Source organism: Podarcis bocagei (assembly GCF_964188305.1).
Source record: "Podarcis bocagei genome assembly, chromosome: 5".
Taxonomy (NCBI): Eukaryota; Metazoa; Chordata; class Lepidosauria; order Squamata; family Lacertidae; genus Podarcis; species Podarcis bocagei.
The window spans coordinates 100,063,353-100,082,760 of NC_138129.1; the positions used below are offsets into that span (position 1 = coordinate 100,063,353).

The window sequence follows — 19,408 nt, forward strand, 5'->3', positions numbered from 1 at the left end:
GTTTACAGAACTGTAAGAATGGTTCTTTCTAGAAACTGTAACACATGACTTAAAGCCACTTCGCCAGCAGTTGAATAAAAGCGTCATAGCAAGGGAAACAGATTATTTCAAAATCTAGCACAAAAATGCACCATACAAGTTGTAAGAGCATCAAATTTACAATATTTCAAGCGATTCTGCTCAGAATTGCAGAGGAAACCTAAACTGAACAAACACAAAGGACTGGCAAGATTCTGAACAGGCAGAGAATGATACTTCATATACCACATCTATCCTACTCCCACCTCAGAAATTCTAAGCCTCCTTTTAGTCTAACATTTTCAACACTTATCCCTAAAGCACACAAAAATCTAAAATGAATGAACTTACTTTGCATAAATATTTAAATTTTAATGTGGACTGTTTAATTTCAGAACTTGCATTTTCTGGTCATAAAACAGTACAGTTTTCACAATTCTTACACCAATGAATACAAATGAAATAAATGCGTGAGATAGTTAAGAGACTAGAACTAGAAACAAAATGTTAACCAAGAGGAGTTGCTTTCTACTTACCTATAAGGCTGCAATGATGAGTTAAACAATTCCTGGGCTTGGGAAACAGCAGGTGCCGCTCCTAAACCCAACTGAGCTTGATGCTGCCCTTGCAGAGGTGCATATATAGGGATTGGTATCTGCTGAACTGATGTAGGCTGTAAGGAATATAATTAGTTAGATATCCAAGCAAGCAAACAAACATCAGAAACTGCCTTGTGCTCAGTCCGTCTAGCAATTCTATTCTCTTGAGGTGGCTCTCAAAGTTCTCAGTTAAAAGGATGTCTTTTCAACCTGCTTCTTGAAATCCTTTAACTATAGATGCTGTGGATTGAAACTGGGAGTTTTACTCACAAAGAAAGTTCTCTGACACTGACCTATGATACCTGAACTAATAATGGTGTGTGCATCTCACTAGTTGATAAAAATATCAAAGGAGTGGGAAGTACCTGCAGATTCTGCGCAAGACATTTGGCTTGCAGGAACTGCAGACTACAGAAGGTACCCCAGTTCTTGCGGCTGATGAGCATAATCTTTCACAGTAGGATGCCTCTCCTCTTTGAATACACAGTTAAAAATGTTCCAGTATGAGCCACCAGCTGTGACCACAACTCAATGGTTTAGCTGGACAAGGACATTCAAAACGGAGAATGGCTGAACTCTGATTTGGAATACAAGAGTCAACATTTGTATTGTTATTAAAAAGCAAATATGCCACCGTCAATCCCCATAGTACCTGTGAGAGCCCTGGCTGAAATCCCTGCTGCTGGGCCAGTGATGGAGGAGCCAGTCGTGCATGCTGGGTACCAAAGAGATGGCTTGTATCCATGTAGAAAGCTGGAATTTGAGCTACATAGTCATAAGAGAAAAAAATCAGTAGCACGGCGCATGAGTTAGCTAAAAAGTAAAGGTAACTGATATGCCTAGCTGCTAAACAAATACTTGGGGGGGGGCACATTTCAAAGGCAAGAAAAAAAGACTAATGTAAACTTTCAAAAAGAGCATTTGTGGTTTGTTTACAAATACTACAACATTCAATAAAATTTGTTGGGAGAAATGAATAGACTACAAAGTTGCAATCATGAAAGTAATCAGAAGATTTAAGAAACACTGAGCTTAAATTTAGTCACCACTACCTTTAAATAGAAAGAGGAACCATTTATACCCAGATACAATGCAAAGAGACTACCTTGTATATTACCTGCTGCCGACTGAGACACATAGACCTGTGGACTCTGCTGCTGCTGAGCAATTAGTGATGGCATACAGCTTAGTTGGGAAAAGTGACCAGCAGATGCCAAATTACTTGTCTGTAACTGCTGTGGCTTCACTTTACAAATGTTGGGTGGATCAGAGGTTGTGGTTGTTTTTGTACTCAGTGAAGAGGTAGTGTATGTTCCAGCTCCTAAAATTACAACCAGCAAAGCACTGCTTTAATAGTTACTAAAATCTAACATGCTTCAGTAAGCTAGTCATAAATTTGGTGTACCCTAAGTAAAAATGCAAGTTGCTAACTACTGCAGTACTTTATTCAAACATTCTACTTCTGTATTAAATATTTATTTATTTATTTATTTATTTAATTTCTGTCACAACCTTCTTTCCAAAGAAGACCAGGAAAGCTAACAACAAAGCAGCAAAATATCATCAAAAATTTTAAATGAATACTTAAAAACATGAAGAACACCTAGAAACATTCAAACACAGTTAACGTATTCTTACAGGCAATACTTTCAAGGTTGCCAAGAACAGTATATTTCAGTCATCAAATGCTTGGGAGGTCTTGTCATGGATCATCGCCAACCAGGCAACACCCAGACATAACAACACTCACTGGACCTTCCATGCCAATTGAAGGGTGCCTACAGGAGGATTTGCCTAAAGTAGCTTCACAGATTACTTCTTCCTATATGTGATGGCCCTAGTTGGCCCCCAAGTCTGTATAACAGAGGGATGTGTGGTAATAATGGTGGCCGCGCATTCTTACATTTCCTGGAGACTTGTCAAAGGACTAGCATCTTTTGAAGTCTCACAAGGTCCCTTTACTCAGCTGGCATTCTATGCCAGCATTAGGGTCAGTATAATATTCACACATAGCGTCCCACCCAGGAACATGAGGGTGAAAGGTTGTAAACAAATTAAAAATGATGATGATGATGATAAACCACCATAGGACATATACAAGAGAATGATACATATAGCCAGAGTTTCCTTTGCCGTTTTCAGGACTGCTTCTTCTATAAATGAGGGAGCAAATTGTTTCTCTCCCCGCTCCCTGAATGAAGAAGCAGTCTCAGCAGTTGTGGGAGTTGCACTACATGCATAATTCCCTGACATGAGTTTTAAACCACTCTTTTAGACTGCAGTTAACTTTTTTCAGTAACATCAACTGCTTTAGAGCAATGATTCTTTAAATGTTTCCTGGGAGACACTATTGTACTATGAGAGGGGGTGAAGTATGTCATGGAAATGTAAGTTCTCTCATCTTCCACTCCATTATGCCACTTCAAGGAGGCTTTATTCTGTCAGTGAACAGGCATAAACAGCATCCAGAGTGAGTAATTTAGACTCTGATGTACAGGCTACGACCATTATGTGCGATCATTTTAGCCCTGCCCCATTCCATCCCTGTTCTGGATTAAGTAGCATGTTCACAGCTGTTTCCTTCTGAATATACCAATGTTCTTATGTGCTTAAAATTACACATCACGTGTTAAACTTTCTTAAAAACTGACCAACAATCTAATGGACAAATGCTACTTCAAGTGCCAAAGAGCTACCTGAACCCCTGTGCTAGATTTGTAGACATGCTTGAACCTAAATACTGGTTTTCTTCCCCAACATTCAGTTGTATTAAAACTTGATCAGACTTTATTGTCCATAATTAATGGGCTTTCCAGTGAAATTCATGTACTGTAGTAAAACCTTATCTGAGCATCTTAGGTGGAGGAGGAGATCTTGGAAACTTTCAGTTACAGGCAACTCTCTGTTTGCATTCCAGGCATTCACACTGGTCAGTGGAGCGCCTGTCAGGCCACCCTACTATCCCCCACCCTCTTCCAGGTTCAAAATAACATGCTCATCGGTGATTGCGTGTCATGTGAACACGTGTGAAATGGTCGCCACCTGTATTATGGTTTAATTACCATATCTCTATAGTCAAGGTAAACTAACCAGAGCAGGCCAAGCTAAGAACAAGCTAGCTACGTGTGTTGCTTTTAGAATAGAGTTGAATAATGCAGAGAGTTAAACAGAACTGGAACCTGAATTTGCTTTTACCTTCTTCCTTCCCCATCTCTTTAGTGTCATGTCTTTTAGACTGTGGCCAGGGGCTGCCTTACCTTGTTTCAAGGGACTGTATGCAAGCCGCTCTGACAGGCTTTTAGACTGAAGGACTATGAAACTTTCAAGGAGATGAGTAACTATATAACCTTTAGAAGACACCTGAAAGCAGCCCTGTATTGAGAAGCTTTTTAATGTTTAATTATGCTTTTATATATGTTGGAAGCACCTAGAGTGGCTGGTGCAACCCAGTCAGACAGTCTGCGTAACAACAACAACAACAACAACAACAACAACAACAACAACAAGGCTGTAGTCCAAAAGTGTGCACCTGACAGTGAAGTTGTAGGTGTAACTGAAGCCACAGGAATGGGAGGCATTGATGCACTTGAGAAAGAGCTGTATGTACCGCTGGTTGGTCCACTGCTGCTGCTGCTGCTGCTGCTGCTTCCGCTGCCACTGCTGCCACCACTACTACCACCTACTGGAGATGCTGATGATGTAGCTGGTGAATTCTTCTCCCCGACATTTGGTGAATTCTCCCATGCTTTGCGAGCAGACTCCATCTAGTCAGAAAAAGGAAATGGTTCCACTTTGAAATACGAATTTAGCCCATTTAATTTTCACAGTGTCTTATTTTCACTTTCTCTCTCTAGATAGCATCCATACTCCTCTAGTTAGCTGCCAGGGAAACTGAATTGTTTTAGAATATTAGAGGTATAAATTGTTTAACATTTTCAGAAAATATGGGGCAAGCATACAGCAAAGGTTAGAGCCAAGTGTGAATCATTACTAGCTTTGATACATTAAAAAAAATATTTTCTCAAGAAAACCTTTTAGAATTATTCCTCAGCTATTTAATCCACATATTAAAATTACATTAATGGCACCATTAATTTAACACATTTTACACTCTAGATCTGAATCCCAGGGACCCACAAGTATGAAATATGAACTAAGCCAAATGTAGCACAATCCTGCACATTGACCATAATACAGTTTTTGAAAACCCCGGCGAAACGTTTGCTTTTTATACCACAGATTAGAACTTGCCAGTAACCAAAACCAGGATTAAATAGGTTTAAGTAAGCTGGGCTATAGTGGAAAAAGTCAAAGAAGAGATTTGCAACTACATTTTCATTAACTGCTATCACTGGGCTTGCTTTCAAGTATAAAAATGTGCCCAAGACACGTGTCAACTCTTCATGGTTCTATATTGAATCTACCACCTCAGCATCTCTGAGCAGTCCTGAAAAATGCATAAACTTTGCATAAGCCACCATATTAATAGTACTCATACCTAATGAGGCATCATAAAATTGAACAGATTGTTACTTCTCTGGAAGTTGTATTTTTGCAGTGATTGAATACAGAAACAGGTGGTGAAGATATACAGTTGCAATCAAAAGTATTCAACCCCCGTTGCAAATCAGGTTTATTATCAAAATTTACAGACTTTCAGCTGTTTGCAATGAGCAAATCAAACAAAAGCAATTGAAATAGCTCAACACAATGGATGCTTCAAGTGATTTCTCCAAACTCACTATTATTCAACCCCTTCATGGCAAGCATCTTAGTAGAGCAGCCTTTTGCTGCTATGACCTGCTGCAAATGAGATGCACAGCCAGACAGCAGCTTCTGGCAGTGTCCCTGAGGAATCTTAGCCCATTCCTATGAGCAATGGTCTCCACTTCAGTAATCTTCTTGGGTTTGTGTGCTGCAACCACCTTCCCACCAGAGATTTTCTATGGGGTTCAAGTCAGGTAACTGTGATGGCCACTGTAGAACCTTCCAGGACTACTTCTGCAACCAAGCCTTGATGGAATTTGAAGTATGCTTGGGATCATTATCCTCTGGGAAGGTCCAGTGATGCCCAAGCTTCAGCTTCCTCACGGACAGCATGTTTTCTTCTAAGATTTCCTGATACTTCAATGAATCCATCCTGCCTTCCACATGCTGCAAGTGTCAGAGGATGCAAAGCAGCCCCAGAGCAGAGTGTTCTTTTCATTCTTCTTCCTCCAGACATAGTGCTGATCCATGGGGCCAAAAAGTTCCAATTCTGTTTCATCACTCCACAGAACCGTATCTCAAAACTTCTGTGGCTTGTTTATATGATTGTTGAGTATACTGGAGCTGAGTTTTCTTGTGCTTTTGGTTCAGTAGTGGTGAACGTCTTGGAGTTCTGGCATGGAAACCTTCTGCACTTAGTAAGGCGCCTTACTGTGCTCACTGAAACGTCAGTGCCTGCTGTCATCAAGTCTTGCTGCAGCTCTTTCGCAGTCACTTGAAGGTTTTTCCCAGCCTGCCTTCTCAGTATTGTGGTTGCTGCCTCAGATAGCTTCCATTTTCTGCCCTGTCCAAGTAGTGTAACCACTGTTCCTTTTAACCTTTAATTTGCGAATTATGCTTTCAACAGTGTTTCTGGGACCATGCAGTGCTTTTGCTATCTTCTTGAATCTTGCTCCTTGTTTGTGAAGGGCGATGATATCTTCTCTTATCTTCTTGGACCATTCTCCAAGAAATTCATATTTCTAACATGCAGCCAAATTTGACACTCAGCAAACACCTAGCCAGCTCAGGTATTTCATGTCGCTTTTGATTTCAATTGCTTTTGTTTGATTTGCTTATTGCTCAAGCACACCTGTTGCAACTAATGAAGCCCTTGTTCAGCTACATAAGGTGTGCTTGAGACAACACCTGTTGTATTTGTGCTGTTGTGAGGGATTCTATTCAGGGGGGGTTGAATAATAGTGAGATGGGAGAAGCCAGTATAAGTTGCAATTTGAGCTGAATTTGGAGAAACCACTTGAAGCATCCATTGTGTTGAGCTATTTCAATTGCTTTTGTTTGATTTGCTTATTGCAAACAGCTGAAAGTCTGTAAATTTTGATAATAAACCTGATTTGCAATGGGGGTTGAATCATTTCAATTGCAACTGTATACTGTGGTTCTTAAATTATGGAAGAAATATAGCTTAGATCTTCATTACCGTTGCCTTCTTTGAATCACTTCCAAGATGCTATGGCACTTAAAGGCAACCCATGCCCTGTACGTTGCCCTCACCCTTCTCCCATGTGATCAGTTGGTTGCTTCCTGCAGCTGCCAAAATTACCCTGCTGCCTATCAATTTCAGCTGAAAAGTTCAGCCTAAAAAACCCTGGTATTTACTTCCTTCCTTCCTGGTGTTTAATCATCTGCTTTGCGCTCCTGTGCCACACAGTGAGCACTGGATGACTGCCACCACTGCTCTTCCTTTTAGTGAGAGAGGATGGTTGAGTTTGGTGCAGAAAATGGCAGCTCACCCACAGCTGTGGCCTCTTGCCTGCCTTTGAGCTAGAGTCTGGCCTGGCCTGATAACCCTTGCCATTGCCCCAACAATCCTTCTAACACCAGCAGGAAATGCTGACAGAGTGCAATTTCAAAATACAGCTTGCTCTTCAAACCTGCATAGGGCAATTAAGAGAATACTGAAGACAACCCATTGTATGTGTGACCACGCCCTGCAACCTGGCAATTGCAACAATCATAGAATCATAGAGTTGGAAGAGACCACAAGGGCCATCGAGTCCAACCCCCTGCCAAGCTCCAGCCAAGATTATTGTGTGTCATGAGAGGCTTGCTGGTTTTGCCCCCCACAAACTGTAGGAAACATTTTTGCCCACTAGTGTGTGGTCCTCAGGGGGAAATGTTGCTTATCCCTGCTATGGCTTTCAGAAAAGTAACAGTAAGTCAGTCTTCAGATGCCACAGGACTTGTAGTTGTCTATGCTAGACAATTTTTATGGATAACCACTTTCGATCATGAGATTATGTATTATATGTATCCATTTAAAATCAACCCTATTTTCTAATGCAACTGTTTTCAGCTACAATGCATGCTGCAAATTAGCACCTTACTGGAAATTAATCCAGACAAAACTATGTATTGGTTATTAAGAGTATTTTATGGCTTTAAAGCCTCCCCCCCTCTACTGAGTTTAATATACAATTATATCCCTAGGTGTAAAATATTCCAGATACTGCACAGAAATATCAAATATTCATTGCAGAACACAAAAGGTTCAAATGTAAAACCTATTTTAACGAAGACAATAGCATGATAAGAATCCATAACAAGACATTAGATACTGTTCATAATACAACTGTTGTATTAGAAAATGACATGTGCCTTCATCTACCTTCCTATCGTCCTGCCTGTCCACATTCACAACAACAAATTACATGTAAACTTTATACCAAATACCCAAAGAGTTCCTCAGACTAAACAGAACAAAAAGGTACATTACTTTATCACAGAAATGCTTTCAGCTGAATACATCCACAGAGGCACAATAGTGAAGCTTAAATGATACGTCAACATGAAACAGATCAGAGAGGAAAAAGGCAGCACAGCCGTGTCAATCTAGCAACAATTGTTGAGTGTAAGCTCTGCTGAAGTTGTGCACATTTACTTTACAAGTTGCTTTCAGCCCAGTGCTATGTCTGTTGGACAATTTTCATAAGTATTTTGAAATGTGGGCCAGGTCTTCAAAAATTCAGTCTAGTCTCAGCTGATTAAGAGAGTTACTAGTATATACATATGATGTATGTCAATAAGACAAGAACCCCACCCTCTAAAATCTGTAATCATAGGAGGCACGTTCCTAGTTGGAACCTCTCTCACAAAAGCTCTATTTAACTGAGTTATGCAAATACATGTTCTACCACTTTGCAGAACTGAGAAGAATTGGTATCAATCTGTAAATATTGCTACTGAGACTCACTTTGCAGCATGAGATGCACAATATAGTCCAAATGAACACTGTCAGCTATGAACACTACCTGGCTGCCTTCACACACCTACCTCACACAGTCACTAAAAGGTCACACCAGTTACCACTTAATAGAAAATATTAAGCTATCAGCAGATTCTAACACTGCCAGTCTCCTGCACAAAGTGTGCTGCATCAGCCAGCCAATATACATTACATATTGCTAACCTCAACAATAATTGCTCAAAACAATACAAGCTATTTCACAGAAAGGCATCTGGAACCACCTATCTATACATAGCTCATTTCCCATATACTCTCTATAGGAGGGGAAAATCACAATCACCCTAATAAGTCCTATCTAATATTCTGATGTGTATCCTAGGATTTGGGTGGCAAGAGTCAGCCAATTGCTGTTAGTTACAAAGTGGGGTCAAAGAAATGTAATGAACCCCCTTAGAAACTCCTGTTCTAGTGGTCTAAAAAGCAAAAACTGCCCTTTTGGTCTCTCCACTGAAGTTTGCCAGCAAGATCTTGATGAAGTCTTTCCCCTGCATGCAAGAAAATGACCCTTAGAGGGATGTGGTACATACCTTGAGGGTGAGGTCCACGGTAGCGGGAGAAACTGGAGTTAGGCTGGAGCTCTGTTGTAGAGCCTCCCTCCTAGGGAGGGGAAGGGTGTGGGGCAGGGGCACCTGAAAGGCAGGCAACACACATCACATTCTAGCTAGGTCTATAACAAAAGCCCCAACAAAAGCAAGAGCTCAAGCAATGCCGCTGAACTAAATTGTCTTTCAGGTGCAAGCATTTAGCAGGGAAGCTTCAACATAAAAAGGACAAAAAAAGATCTGACAGGTGGGGGGAAAAGACTTTCTGGTTCATAGTCATGGCTTGTTGACCATTTCCTTTTGGATTTAATTCCAAAAATTAAATTCAGGTTATTGTAATTCCCCTACACTGATTCTCACAGGACTCATTAAAGAAGTAGAATGATGGTCCTCAAACGTTGAGAAATATCCTCCTTTCATAGTGTCACAGGTGCACAAAAACTAAACTACTGCAGGAATAGTACAATTTTACTTGAACTTAACTAAGTGCAATCAATAGATTTTCCTGAAGACTCAAATATAGACAAAACAAAGACATTGATGCTCTCTTACTCTTGGCCATTATCAGTGCTCTTACAATCATTCTTACAAGATACTGCCACAGAATGGAATTAAGCTAGTTTAAAGAATGAAGGTAGATGAAATTTTCAAACCACACATCTAGGAGTAAATCGAACTCCAAAAATACTGTACACAAAAGTCATCAGCACCCAAGAATTACACGGTACTCCTTCATGGACATAATAATCAACCTCAAACATTTCAAAACTTTATGAACAAAAGGGATGACAAAGAAAGCCACAAACACCGCCATAAAGTATACTTAATAGGAAACAATTCACTAACTGGAAACTCTCTTGGAGAGTTGTTCAAATCCTGCTCTCCTTCAAACACAAGCAACATGGTTACGCCAGAGATGGAGTCGCAAAGCAACAAAATAATAAGCACCAGGATTCCATAAGGGGACACTTTCTGTTGCCAGACAGCATTTGCCAAGGTTTACCATCAATCAAAGAACGCAAAACCAAAGCCTTTGCAGACTTAACAAATAAAAATAAAGGTACATTGGATAAAAGCATTTAAATTCAATAACCACTGCCATTATTCTGCTCTTAAAATTCTAGGTTGCTTTGATCTTATTTGGCATCCACAATTGGTTTCCAGAGTTATTCACAGAATATTTAGGTGTCCACATATTGCAGTAGGAAATAAGATACTAGTCAGAAGAACCATTTGTAGAGGACCTGTACCACTTTGCCGAGAAACACGAGACTAACACACAAACAGAATGGTTACAATTCACATTGTATGCCACGTTATTTAGAGGTCATCACCCACACACTTCTCAATTTTCAAAATAAAAAAAATCCTTCCTGTAGCACCTTAAAGACCAACTAAGTTAGTTCTTGGTATGAGCTTTCGTGTGCATGCACACTTCTTCAGATGTGTATCTGAAGAAGTGTGCATGCACACGAAAGCTTATACCAAGAACTAACTTAGTTGGTCTTTAAGGTGCTACAGGAAGGATTTTTTTTATTTTGACTATGGCAGACCAACACGGCTACCCATCTGTAACTTCTCAATTTTGTGTGTGTTGCTTTTGCTTTTTCAAGCCCTTATAAGATGAACAGAAACTTTCCTTCTCTCTTGTAGCTGTGGCTAAAGAGAGATATCTCACAGAGCCGTGATTTGGCAGTGAGAAGCAACTTCATGGTCTCATGCTTTCACCCCTCAAACTTGTGCATGCCTTCTCCATCCTTTTTAGAGTTTGAGAGAAAAATAATTTCCCACAATGTTTAAATTGGGCAGGCCATCAATCCAAACCAGGGACTTAGACCCACTTCAAAGCATGGCTCCAATCTCCACTTTGCAGACAAACTATGGTTACTGCTAACCTGAATTATCCAATTTAGCTGTCAGCTGTTACAGTAATCTCAAACAGAGAAAGAGAAGGTGAAGGAGCAGACTAATCATGGGGATGGAGGAGTAGAGAAGAGGAAGAAGTGTGTGATCATAGCTGTATGCTCTAACTGGCTCCATGGCATATGAATTTACTCTGCAAGTGATATTCTTGCACAAAAGTCTGTTTTGTCACTTACATGCTTGTCCAGAGTAATGCCTACTAGCATAACACAAAAAGCCAATGTCAAGGCTACGGTGGGAAGGGTGTGTGTGAAAGACAACAAAGTAATTACTTGAGTAAACCCTATTACTATATTACGATTGCAAATATGACCTTCAGGATTGCTCAATATAGATATAGCCATGTTCAAATATATAAAAGGATGTCACATAGAGGAGGGAGAAAGGTTTTTTCTGCTGCTCCAGAGAAGCGGACACGGAGCAATGGATCCAAACTACAAGAAAGAAGATTCCACCTAAACATTAGGAAGAACTTCCTGACAGTAAGAGCTGTTCGACAGTGGAATTTGCTGCCAAGGAGTGTGGTGGAGTCTCCTACTTTGGAGGTCTTTAAGCAGAGGCTTGACAACCATATGTCAGGAGTGCTCTGATGGTGTTTCCTGCTTGGCAGGGGGTTGGACTCGATGGCCCTTGTGGTCTCTTCCAACTCTATGATTCTATGATTCTATGAGATGTAGTTACCTTAACAAAATTCTTCCTGCATGTGTGATGAGTCATTTTTTTCAACATGTTCACTTAATGTTATATAGCAGACTGGCAATTTTGATATAGAAATAAATTCTAGTAAAACTGAAGTATGTGCAGGTGCTGCTATTGGAATGGTCATTATACAAAATCTCAGTTATCTGAACACAAAGAATTATGCCCAAACCTTGGTACATGGATGGCTAATTCAGATACCCAAACAGTCAAAGTTTGCCCATTTCCTTACTTGGTTGTGTTTTGCTGGTCAGCAGCAGCCATTTCAGGCACAAAGCATGGAGAGAGATCAGACAAATCAGGGAGCAGGAGAGATCAAAGAATTCCCCCCCCCCCTTGTTTGGCTTTTGCTGATTGGCTGCAGCAGTTTCAGGCAGAAACCATTAAGTGATGGAGGGAGGGAGATCAGACAAATCAGGGAGCAGGAGAGATCAAAGAAATTATTTTTCCTTTGTTTGGCTTTTGCTGGCTGGCTGCAACAGTTTCAGGCAGAAAGCATGGAGGAAGAATGGATAAATCACGGATTAGAAATGTTCCCATAGGAAATAATGGAAATCATCAGCTCATTGTGCGAACGCTATCACAAACCGTTTCCAGGGAATGCATTATGTTTGGAGAAGGGAACCTGCATGTAGATGATGCAGTGGAAAGGATTATGTAAGTAAATCCCTCCTGGCGTATTGGAGATGTCATGACTGAATGCTCTCCCATCTACAGCTGGGAAGGTAGCACTTTGGAAAGAACAGCTAGGCCAGATGTCTTCTCAACACACAGCTTTCTACAGGAAGGGAGGTGTGTGTTTATTTTTAGTGTGGAGGGTGATTTTATGCAAACCTCACCTGTATTGTATATTCTGAAATCAGACAAGCCCAAGAGAGATGACACCAAGTAATCCTTCTGAATGCGTGGTGAGAGCCTTAATGAACCTAGAATTCACTATTTTGTGAAAATCTCAATTGCCATAACAATATGCATTTCCTTACCACATGGTACTGCACACACAATACAGTGCTAATACAGTGGTACCTTGGGTTAAGTACTTAATTCGTTCCAGAGGTCCGTTCTTAACCTGAAACTGTTCTTAACCTGAAGCACTTTAGCTAATGGGGCCTCCTGCTGCCGCCGGAGCACAATTACTGTTCTCATTCTGAAGCAAAGTTCTTAACCCGAGGTACTATTTCTGGGTTGGTGGAGTCTGCAACCTGAAGCATATGTAACCTGGGGTACCACTGTAACCCTATAGCCTAGCTAGCACTGATTGCTCAAACCACTATTTTTTCCACAATTCTTGAAAGCTTCTCAAAATTCCATTAAGATGAAACACCCATGTTCCACTAGCCTTTATCTACAAGGTCTCTAACGTTATTTTTGCATTGTTACTGCACAATAAAAATTACAGAAGATCTGTATAGCAATTTTAGTTTTAAATGCCATGAAAAATAAAAGTTATGTTTAAAGCTATGCTTAAAGTAACTAACAAGCTTACATTTGTCACTAAAGCCTCTTCCATCTTTGCACTGCTTGTAGCCACTGTACTGGAGTGAGAAGAAGGTGCTGTATAGTCTGTTACAGACTCCTGTAAAGAAAAGAAGTTGAAGAAGCTGACCTATACAATAACAATACCCTGTAAAAAAGAGAGCTTTAAAGAGATGAAAAAGCTAAAATAATCTCTCCATTCACAACTTCATTAACTAAACTGTCATATCACAATAAAGCATCATAAATAACTTTACATAACTTCATAATCCACAAAAAAGGTACATGAATACACTTATTTTTACTTAAGTTATAGGCCACCTTAAACAACAAACTCTCTCAAGGTAATTTCCACAACAATAGAACAATGCAATACTTTCAGAATACCAAACATTAATGAAACCAGCAGTAATAAGCACATATCCAGCCCCCCTAATATAGCTATAACTTAAAGCATCAGCAGCAAGACAGCACAGCAAACGGATTAAAACAACATTCAAGTGAAGGCCATCAAAACCAGGCAAGCTCTTAATGCCTTTCTAAGGACCTAAGGAGATCTGGCTGGACAAAGCCCTACTGGTACTGAAATCCAGAACCATGAAGGTACTACAGAAAATGCCTGCCAATTTAACTGTTCTTGAAGGTTGGCAGTTAAGATGGCCTCCATTGCCAACACTGGAAGTATGGGCAGACTGGTATGGGGGCAGGCCTTTAAAAAACACACCAAAAACCTCAAATCCAACCATTGGCACTCCAGTTGTTGCTGAACTATAATTCTCATCAGCCCCTGCATGGATGGCAAATGGCCAGCAATGATGCAAATTGTGGACCAGCAACATCTGGAGGGCCAATGGTTCTTTTAAATGTCACCACCAGCACTTTAAATTAGGCTCAGAAACACACTAGCCACCAAGTGCAGTTTCAAAGCTTCACATGGTCTGACCACCTAGCTCCCATCAAGACATTGACAGTTGCATGCTAAACCAGTTGAAATTTTAAAACTGTCTTTTAAAGGCAACCCCACGAGGAGTCCAGCCTGGATGTGACTAGAGCATTAATAACTGTGGCCACATTTGACCTCTCTAATAGGTACACCAGCTGAAGCTGATAAAATGAGCTCCTGGCCACCATCACCTGTGCTTTGCCTGTTAGTGTATAGTACACAAGAACTCAGAAAGTGTGAACTTGGTTCTTTAGTGGGAGGGCAACTCCATCTAAGATCAGTTGTAAGGAGCATGTGATCTCCCTACCTACAGATTTCAATCTTATCTGAATTTAATTTCAGCTTGTTTACCCCCATCAGTCCAAAGACAGCATCTAGATACCAGTTTAGGAACTCTACAGCCCCCCTGAAATCAGAGGACAAAAAGGAGGGGTAGATTTGAGTGTCATCTGCAAGCTAGTCATTGCTGCCAAAACATCCAGCTGATGTCCCCCAGCAGTTTTATGCAGATGGTAAAAAGCATGGGGGACAAGACAGACCCTTGAGGCACCCCACAAGGCACCATGGGGAGAACTGGAAGTCCTCCTCAACCACCTTCTGAAAATGCTCCTCAAGGAGGAACTGGAAATGTTTAATTACGAATTACTGAGGGCCCCCTATTTTTCAAAAGCCAAGTCATGAACCCCCTACTTTTGAAAATTTTGATAACTCTATGGTAGTTACCTCTGCAAAGCAATGTTCTGAACAAAATGTGGGGTAGTCCCTAATAAGCAAAGGATTTTAGGGATACTAAAAAACAGACTAGGGCTGAGTGATACCTGGTTTTTAACATCGTGATATATCAGCAGCCTATGAAACCATACATTTTGGACAGTTCTTGGAAAGGCTTCAAATAAAAAACAAAGGAAACTGAGCGAAAGCAATGCAGAAAACACAACCCTGTTCTTTGTCTTATGCTGATGTTTCCACCCTATTACTTCATTCTGGAACTAGGAGAAGTATGAGGAAACAAAGCTTTAAGCTGTTTCAGCTTATTTCAGAGACTTGTAGCTATTGTTACTTTTCTACTAAAGCAAATGTCCATAAAAGCTGCATGGAGCAATATCTGAGCAAGAACCTAATGCTTGGATGCCTTCACTTACTCATAGCCATTTTTAAAAAATGGGTACTGCAAACGTCTAGGACGAAGGCCATAGAAAGAGCTCTACTGAAGCAGCTTCTCCATATTTATGAATATTCACTATATATGAATATTTATCATATTTATAAATATTCCACTCAGGTATGTCTAAATTCCACCCATTCAGCACTGATTAGTTAACTTAAGTAGCCATTCCATTTGATTCTTACCTTTTGGGTTGCTCCAAACTCTGAAGCAGTCACGGATATCATTGTTCCTATTTCAGTACCAAGTTCAGCAGCTGCTTTGCCTTCTTTAGAAGTAACAGGGTCTGGACTTCTGACCGCAGTAGGGCTTGATTTCTCTTGCCCCTCAGGGTCCCCTTGCTGAGCCTCTTTTACTTTCTTGTTCTTTAATGACCGTTCTTTCCCAATGGGACCAGGCTTGTACTCTTTGTTTTCTACTGGACTCAAATCTGAAAGCTATGCAATGTATTAAAAGATTATTGCCTCTTCGTTTATTATGTTATTATATAACCTATATTCCATCCTTCCTCCCTAGGCTTTTTTGCAGCCAGAGCTTGCCAGAGCACAGTTCTAGCACATCTCAGGTGGGCACCATTACCATTAAAAGAGAACAAGGGAAGTGTTCATGGTGAGCTCCGGCACCTCTTTTTCTAGAAAAACAGCATTGCTTCCTCCCAAGGCAGCAATGGGCGGCAAACACAAACATGAGAAAATACAGTTAAAACTAAAGTATAAACTTTAGTTACAACTACAACTGGGCCTGAAACCAGACACAATTAGATCTATATAACTGCTTCCTCTAGTCAAACTGCAGCTGGCTGGTCAGCATGGCAAGGTGACTCTCTTAAGTCACCTTGCCATGAATGGAATATTAAGAGACTGGGTGGTAGTTTCTAAAACCTCTGGATCCAGGAAGGTTTAAAAAGGGATGCACCACTGCCTCTTTCAAGATGCTTCACATAATTCCCTTTGTAGGAAGGCTCTGACCACTCCCCCAGTCTAGTCAATCCCTGCTACTGGATTTTACCAGTCACAGGCAGAGATCAAGAGGGCACACAGTCAACCTCACTACTGTGTCCTGTCCATGTCCTCAGGCTACAACAACAGAAACTTATCCCACAGGCTGTAACATGATGGTGCCCTGGCATAAAGTCTGACATAGAGCTGAATGATTTCGCCCATAAAGGGATTCACAAATCTCTCACTGTAAGCTATTGAATGGTTAATGAAACAATACCAGTCTGGACCAGTCAATTTACTATGCTATAAAGCTCTGCTGGGCATTCAGTGATGATATGCTCTCTTTGCCACCGCCACTGCCACATGGTAGGTGGAGCTATGTATCTGTACCTCTGTTAGGTCGGATTTGCACTGGGATCTACAGGAATCCACATATCCTACGTTTTTTTGCTAGTTTTGGAATTGTTATAATTCATTTTTCCCAGGAGTGAAGTACTGGATTGCAATTCATTATTCCAATAAACAATGTAAGAAAGTATGTTTCAATTTTTATTATCCTGGAAATGCAGCAATTTCTGGTGCCTTATAAATTTTTAATTATTGTCTATTTTTCTTCTTCTATTATTTCCTTATTTAGGTATTCTTGATGCTCCAGTGTCTTAAGTTGTATTTTTGATTTTCCTAGATAAATGTATAGACTTTGGAGTGAGTTAATTTGTTTCAGTTATATCAACAAGCAATCACAGCAGTTTTTAACATGTGGCAGTTGATTTTGTGAGCACCTCACATAAATATTCAAACCCCCCCCCAAATAATCAGAAATATGTTAACCAGGATACATAAGCATAGAAGTTTGATTAGACTTCCTCTTGCTGGAACACATGGGCACAAAATGCAGCTTCTAAAATGCTTCTGTGGTTCATGAAAGTTGGAGAGTTTCACTTACCTTCTGTGCTTTTATAGGTCCTGCCCGGGGCTGCTTCTGCCTTTGCTCCTTGGGTTCAAGAAGCTTCTCTGAGGTCTTCTCTGAAAGTGGGCCAACTTCACTGTCACTCCCACTAGATGCTGGAGCACCAAACTGAATAGTTTCTATTCCCAAATCAATTCCACTTTCTTGCCCAACTGTTGTTCCCTAGTAAGGATCCCAGAAAGTTTAGTTTAACACAGGCACACTTTTGTTCTATACTGCAACATCCAATTAAGTAATTCACCATAGCTCTAATGTTATCAGCAAATTTATATTATAACCATTAAAGATTATATTTCATATCAATCAGGTTTTATTTAAGCTATCAGATATTGGTTTGAAGATGTAACACCTGTAAGCTAACTAACAAGTAATGGCTGTTTTACCTGTGAAAACTAGTTACCCATTTGACAAAGTGGATAATGTGTTTTGCTCCTTTTCACTTCTAGCCACTGACAAATTAGAACACAGCTAACAATAGATGAGAACATGTCTGTTCATTACCTCTGGAGATGGAGCTGATCCAAATGATGTCAAAGGCTTGTTCCATGCACTGACTGAAGGAGGCTGGGGAGGACTAATGGGTCCCACTAAAAGTCCAGAGAACAAGGTGGAATTAGATCAAAATTTGATAGTATAAGTGCTAATTGCAAACTAACTATGATCCCCCCCTTACATAAAATTAGTGCAAGGCAGCATGCTGCTTGCTAAGAATTCAAAATATTTTAACAAGTTGCATGAAATGGTAAGAGAACATTCAGGACAAAGTATCCCAGTTATCCGCTCACAAAGAACACATTAATAAAGTGTATGCTAGGAGTTCAGCAATTCTATTGCTTCTAGATTGATTTCTATATTATCTACATCCTCCTCTCAAGTAGCAGAGGCCAATGAAAATAAATCAAAAGTTCAGGTGGATGGCATTTGTGGGAAGATTAAATAAGTTTTTCATTTTTGGTTAAAGCTGAAATGCCTAAAAATACCTACTGGCATTAGCCTAGGTAAAAAAAAAGCTCAAAGAACTGTAGAGTTGCAAAGGACTCTGAGGGTAATCTAGTCCAACCCCCTGCAATGCAAATGAACAAAGATATGTCAAAGCAGTAAATAATTCTCAACTATTCCCTTTTAAAAAGTGTCCACATAAAAGGCAAATGGCAGGCAGTAAATGTTTTCGCAAACATTGGGTAGTCCTACCCATACATAAGAACAGTGAGGTCAGAGAAAGGAGGACTGAGAATGGGTTTATGTGGACAAGCCTTGGAGCTCTCCATCATTGTCAATCACTTCACAGGGCAGCTTATCTACGTGGAGGATCCAAAGCATCAACCCAAGAGCAACTGAGGTGCCCAGGAAAGGTTGTCTGTTACCCAAGATTTCAAGCACACGTTTTTTTTCTTGCATGTCTTACCAGGAGGGGAAAACTGTCTTACTTACATTTTTTTGAGATGTCATTGAGGACTGTTGTAGGTGGCACTTTATTATCCCATAATTCGGTTCCTACAGCATTATGAGATGGTGTGTTCTGAAGAGTTTTGCTTGTTGCTGTATACTCAGTGCTGCTGTTTGCTGCACAGGTTGCCTGTGGTTGCAGCTGAACTGAAGTCTGTGGACTTGGAATCTGAGACACACACTGCAGTGGGAGTTGCGGTTGAGCCTGAACCGGAACCTGTTGAGTGGCAGCTGCGGCTGCTGCTGTCGCCTGCTGTTGCTTTTTGGCAAACCTGGGTGGTAGTTTGGAATTTGGACACCTTCCTTTTTCATTTGAACTCTTTTTGGTCCAGACCTAAAAATATGTAAGATTGTTAAGAGAGCCTGCAGTTTACCTGCCCAGAACAACTGAAATGGAAACTCTGCTCCAAAGAACTGTTAGATATTTTGTTTTCCCATATACATCAGTTGGGCTTTTTTAAGCTACAATAGGGAAAATGAAGGTTTTATGAAAGGTTTATTAAATCACAAGACATATGGAGAAAGTAAGTAGGAACACTGATTTACACTCAATATAAAATGGCCATCCACTAAAATTGACAAGAAGCACATTCAAGGTGAAGTACTTTTTGCAAACAATATACAATTTAACCTATGGAACTTATTGCCACTGATATGGTATCTACTAGGGAC

At 40.3% G+C, this 19,408-nt stretch overlaps 1 protein-coding gene across 13 annotated transcripts in view; it reads right to left on the bottom strand.

The window, feature by feature from the left end:
* Positions 1-19,408, bottom strand: part of PRRC2C (proline rich coiled-coil 2C) — a 77,729-nt gene that overhangs the window by 15,972 nt on the left and 42,349 nt on the right. For 10 of the 13 annotated variants that reach the window (XM_081195620.1, XM_081195622.1, XM_081195621.1 and 7 more), the window contains exons 19-28: positions 18,722-19,070; positions 17,792-17,877; positions 17,267-17,452; positions 15,565-15,816; positions 13,282-13,371; positions 9,159-9,260; positions 4,147-4,381; positions 1,735-1,938; positions 1,270-1,382; positions 555-691 (exon numbers count right to left, since the gene is read on the bottom strand). In XM_081195620.1, the coding sequence (XP_081051746.1) occupies positions 555-691; positions 1,270-1,382; positions 1,735-1,938; positions 4,147-4,381; positions 9,159-9,260; positions 13,282-13,371; positions 15,565-15,816; positions 17,267-17,452; positions 17,792-17,877; positions 18,722-19,070 (1,754 nt within the window). The remainder of the gene's footprint in view (positions 1-554; positions 692-1,269; positions 1,383-1,734; positions 1,939-4,146; positions 4,382-9,158; positions 9,261-13,281; positions 13,372-15,564; positions 15,817-17,266; positions 17,453-17,791; positions 17,878-18,721; positions 19,071-19,408) is intronic. The other 3 variants (XM_081195618.1, XM_081195626.1, XM_081195625.1) reach the window with 2 other exon arrangements.